The following is a 5,317-nucleotide window of genomic DNA, read 5'->3' as shown; positions in this document are numbered from 1 at the left end:
GTTCGTCGAGTTTCACCGATCTAGTCACCTTCACCTTGTTTGACTCCAAGTCGTACACTCGGTAACCCTTCGAGTCTTCGGCGTACCCCAGGAACATGGATTTGAAGCTCTGTGCTTCCAACTTCGTGCGTTTTGCCTTGTCAATGTGTGCATACCCGATCGATCCAAACACACGTAAGTGGTCCAACCGAGGTTTCGCCTTGAACGACAACTCGTACGGAGTCTTCGTTGGGTGCATACTGTTGGTCGACCGGTTGGTTAAGTACACTGTCGTGCTGACTGCCTCTGCCCACCACAACGTGGTCACACCCTTGTAATGCAGCTTGCTCCGAGCCTTCTCCATGATCGTACGATTCATCCGTTCTGCCACTCCATTCTGCTGAGGGCTATACGGGACGGTCTACTGGTGCATGATCCCGTTCTGCCGGCAGATCTCGTCCATCGAGTTGTTGACGAACTCGCTGCCATTGTCCGAGCGCAGGCACTTGATGCGCTCTCCCCACTGATTCTGGTACAGCTTCATGAACAGCTTGAACTTGACCGCGACCTCGCTCTTCTTAGTCAAGAAGTACACTACGACGTGCCGCGAGTAGTCGTCCACGAAGGTGAGCCCATACCTGGCCCCGCCCTTAGACTTCGTCTTCATGGGGGCCATCACGTCCGTATGAACGAGCTCTAGCGGACGGGTCGTTTTCGTTAACGATCGCGACGGGAAGTGCGCGACCGTCTGCTTGCCCTTCATGCATCCGCCGCATAGGGTCTTAACCGTTTTCTGAGTCATCGGCAGCCCAATCGTGGCTTGCCGAGTCTTCGCCAATGAGTCGTCGTTGAGGTGTCCCATGCGAGCGTGCCAAAGATCCCACCCGCTTTCGACCCCCGAGTACTCCGTGTAGTACGCCGTGTCCTGCTGACATTCCAGCACGTACGCCTTGCCGATCTTCTTCCCTGAAGCGATCGCCGTCGACTTGTCCCAAATGACACACGACTTGCGCTGGAACACCACGCTCATGCCGCGCTCAGCCAATTTTCCAACCGAGAGCAGTCGTCGGTCGAGGCCGGGTATGTGGAGTACCTCCACCATTCGGATCCGCTTGCCGTCGATGCCCGTCAAGCCTACAGACCCCGTCCCAGCCACGCGAATCTTCTTTCCATCCGCGATTGTCACAAACATGTCCGCCGACATGTCCGCGTACTCGAACAAGTCGTCGCGGTGTGGCGTCATGTGCGCCGTCGCACCGCTATCGATCAGCCACCCTGCCGACCAATCGTCACCAACAGCGAAGACTGAGTCTTCGTTGGTGTCACCATTGACTTGCTCCGGGCAGTCCCGCGTCGTGTGACCGAATTTGTCGCAGTTGAAGCACTTGCCCTTGAACCTACCGAGCTTTCGTCCGCCATTGCTCTTCCGGTCGAACCCCTTGCCGACCTTGTTGAACCTTTGGTTCTTACCCTTACCTCCGAACGAGGTAGCCTTCAGCGCACGCTCCGAAGACTCCTTCTCCTCTTGTCGCTCGTACTCCTTGAGCAACTTCTCCTTGACCTCGATGAATGTCCTTGGAGTTCTCGACGATCGATGAGATCAACTCGTACTCAGCAGGCAGACTGCTCAGCAAAATAACGAGTTGTCGGCCATCGTCCTGCGGCTCGCCTAGCATTTACAGGCCCACGATGAGCTCGTCGAACTTGTCCAGATGCTTCGCCATCGTCGAGCCTTCCTCCATCTTGAACTCATGGAGGCGACGAGTCATCGCCACGCGGTTATGCATCGTTGTCCGGTTGTAAAACTCTCCCAGAGTATTCCACGCTTGAATGGCCGAGGTGGCCGACCGAATCTTCGTGTGGTGCTCCACCGCCACCCCATGGGCGATGAGTCCGAGCGCCTTCATGTCGTTGAGCAACCAGGCCTCGGTGACCTAACTCGGGTCCTTCGCCACTTGCACGTGCGCCATCAACCCCTTCCTCGCCAGCGTCATCCGCATAGCGAACTCCCAGTGGAAGTAGTTATCGCTTCCCAGGATGTCTTCGACCTTCTTGCTGGACGTCGTCATGTCCGTCGTCGTGGGTTTGAGCTTGTGCGGCTGTTAATCTGTTGGTTTTGGTGCTTGTGTGGAAGAGGGCAAATGCCGAAGTGAGATTTATCGTTAAGCCTAAATCTACGTTACTGTCCTCCTCTTCCTGTTGTTCCCCTTGTGCTCCTTGATGCCTCTCATCATGTTGTTTACCCTACCGAGAACTCAGTGCCAGTCTTCAGTCTATCCAACCACATCACGGCTAGGCACGTGCAGTACCCACCGTCAATTCGTTCACCGCGAAGTCATCTCCGGACGAGTCTTCGCTGGGTCCGTCCCGTCCCCCGATGAGTCTTCGCTGGATCCCTCCTGTCTACACTCGCGGCGCACAATACCAACAAAATCAATCAAGGGTGCCATCCATACTCTGCTGTCAATGCCGCGGAGGAGACGAATGGGGGCCTGAAGGCAACCGGAAAACCCAGTGGGGACTGCAATAGGTCAGGTCTAGGCTCGCAAGTGTACGGTCGATCTGTTTGGTTCAAGGAGCGCTGGGCCATCATGTATGCCTGGTACTTCCCCAAGGACATCTACCCCATCGGCCTCATCAAGAAGGGTCACCGACACCAGTGGGTAAGCGCCGTTGTGTGGCTTGACAACCCTGCTCTCGAGACGCCGAAGATTCTCGCCGTGTCGACTTCAGGCCCCAAAGTGGGATATCGTATTTTGAAGAACCCATCCTTCACTAACTACATCAACAACAGCAGTGTCATGCTCGTATACGGATTGGACGTCCTCGGCGGCGGTAGCTCGGTAACTATGGCTACAACGACGGGCAAAGGCGAGCTTCAGGATCTCATTATGTGGGAACAAATGACTGACGGGGCCCGCAACGCTTTGAGCGAAACAAATTTCGGGGAAGAGGCCAAGGTCCCTTTCATCGACGCGAACTTCAACGCAAACCTCGAGGCGGCTCAACCGTCCCTCTAACTTTCGCCACAACAAAAGGGAGCATAGCTACAGGTGTTTCTACGTAACTAGCCCAACATCGAGCGACACCGAAAGTGACCGCAAGAGCGAAACGTCAGACAAATCGTCAAAGTATCGCACCAATACATGCAGTCTCGTTACCTTACAGAATACTTCACTGTAACGCGATGCAAGTCACGGATAGAGTGTTGTGGAAAACTTCTGCGATCAAACCAGCTCCTTGGACCCTGTAATCATTTCTTTGATTTTGCTTTGGTGAGTGTTCATGCTTTAATTTGGGAGACTTTCAACGAGGCTGGATACGTAGCTTCATGACTGAAGATATCGTTTACCTTGATACGTCCCTCAGCAATATGAGTAGGTCCGACTTTAAGCAATGACATAATGCTATCGTCCAGATTATCAAGTGATGGAGCCAATGTACGTACAAACTGAGCGAGTATTGCTATGGACACCAAGAAAGTGCTCAACGAGCACCACATACTGCCGGACGTGACGCCCCAAAGTGGGAGACAGATGCGATGCTGATTCATTCGATGTGGGATACTAGATGGCACGTAACTGGGATGAGGATCCTTCGGGTCCCGAGGTGTCACCGGTGTGACATTGTAAGGCTTGACACGTAGAAGGCCGCGAGTGAAGATGTACCGCGATGTGGAAACGTGTAGGTAGTTGGACGTAAATTGCAAAGTGATATTAGTTGGTTAAGGCCTTGTGGCCGGCCGTCTGGGCCAGTGCCCAAGGCGGTGCTAAAATGAATGAATCTGATTGGTCAATCCACTTCAAGTTGAAGTGGGTTGACGTGCGCTATACAAGAGTAAATGTACACGACAGAGATCATGCACCCTAGTGCATGTTCCTTACTTACCCACTTGTCTTTGCGTAGTGGATGTTGTAGTTTAGATGTGCGGGCCTTGACGTGCTCGTCACGTATCGGTCCTTACAGACATGCTCCCTTCAACGTCATTCGTGATAAACGCAATCGACTTTATTGCAATTGGTCTTTACACTCTTAATCCTGCATTAGCGGATTGTATCATTTTATGAGAAATTGTCTTTGTCTCCACTCCTTAGCAGATTTAAGTGACACAAAAGCACGACAAGTCCTCGAGTCGTTGTGGTATTTGAACGAAAAGCTGATCTGTATGCACCAAGACATCAGCTAGGAAGTTGTCAAGTACAGGGGGGGATTTTAAGCCATCTCGGAATAGCCTACGCCGGCGACACCACCACGAGGAAACATGACTGCTGAAGAGCCTTCTATGGCTATGCTGTACTAGAGATCGTACACCGTTTTAAAGCCGATGTTCGGTCCGGATATCGGTGCTCTCACACTCACTGATGGTTTTAAAGTTACTGGTACTGGATAACTTCAAGCCGTCGAGTTTGGCCGATCGTAGAAAAAGGCAAGACAAGGTTTGTTCATTCCTGAGTTGTCAGGCGCTTGAACACAAGCGGGTTGACCAGGTGCAACTTGCAGTGCTAGCAAGAATTGCTGCCATTCTCACTCTGTTTGTTATTGTGGTGAACAGTGGTAAGTTGATGATCTCCGATTCCAGACCTCATTGCTGAACGCACCTATTTCGTGTCACTCTGGGCGACGACTTCTCGATTCACGGGCAAGCCGCGTTCGGTATATTTGCGAGGCCGGTTGTATCCGCAGACAAGACCAGCGTCGCTACGACAGATTCATGACCATCGTTGAAGGGGAAAAGCGCGTTACCTACAATGCCGTCGACGGAGCGGGATTCGTTGTGACTACATTTGGCGACACGACAACTTCTGATGCCAGTCGAACGGTTAAATGTCTTTCCTCTGCCTCACCAGTCGACCTCATTCCGCCGGCGCTCAACAGTGCGAACGTGATCAGTATCAAGCACAACTCTTGCGGACAAGTCTATTACCTAGGTGTCCAGGCGGTACTCCCTCCACATATTTCATGGCGGAATCGACTTGGTGTTGTGCGCACTCGGATCATCCGGTGCAGCTGGACTGGGTACCTTCGAGTGGGGCGGGCAACCCGATCCATAGTATATCAGCTCCCGCTTTGAGCGACGGGAGCGCCTCGTGCTCGGAACATATGTTGTATCTCGGTGACGCCAATGGCGCTAGCAGTGCTGACAGCAAGAGCTATCGAGGACACCGCATCTTTGGTTTGAAAAATGAGCTGTATGGCAGGTAGTACACGCAAACATAAATACTGACCTTCTCCAGTCCGTTCATTATGGGTAATCCAGACGTGGAACGGGTCTGTCGTAAACACGAAGAATAAACTAGGATGTGTTACCGTACCTCACAGAAAGAATGCGTAACAAATA

At 52.5% G+C, this 5,317-nt stretch overlaps 1 protein-coding gene across 1 annotated transcript; it reads right to left on the bottom strand.

Moving 5' to 3' along the window:
• Nucleotides 1-400: 400 nt before the first annotated feature.
• On the bottom strand, nt 401-1,009 carry IUM83_14771 (Integrase, catalytic core protein; the record flags this gene model as incomplete). The annotated part of the gene is made up of 1 exon (XM_067939543.1): nt 401-1,009. One exon carries the CDS (start codon nt 1,007-1,009, stop codon nt 401-403), a length of 609 nt encoding a protein of 202 aa, XP_067787877.1.
• Nucleotides 1,010-5,317: the final 4,308 nt, after the last annotated feature.

This window comes from Phytophthora cinnamomi (assembly GCF_018691715.1).
Source record: "Phytophthora cinnamomi strain GKB4 chromosome Unknown Contig56, whole genome shotgun sequence".
Classification (NCBI taxonomy): Eukaryota; Oomycota; class Peronosporomycetes; order Peronosporales; family Peronosporaceae; genus Phytophthora; species Phytophthora cinnamomi.
Note: the sequence above shows the minus strand (reverse complement) of the source record. Positions and strands in the feature narration are given on the sequence as shown.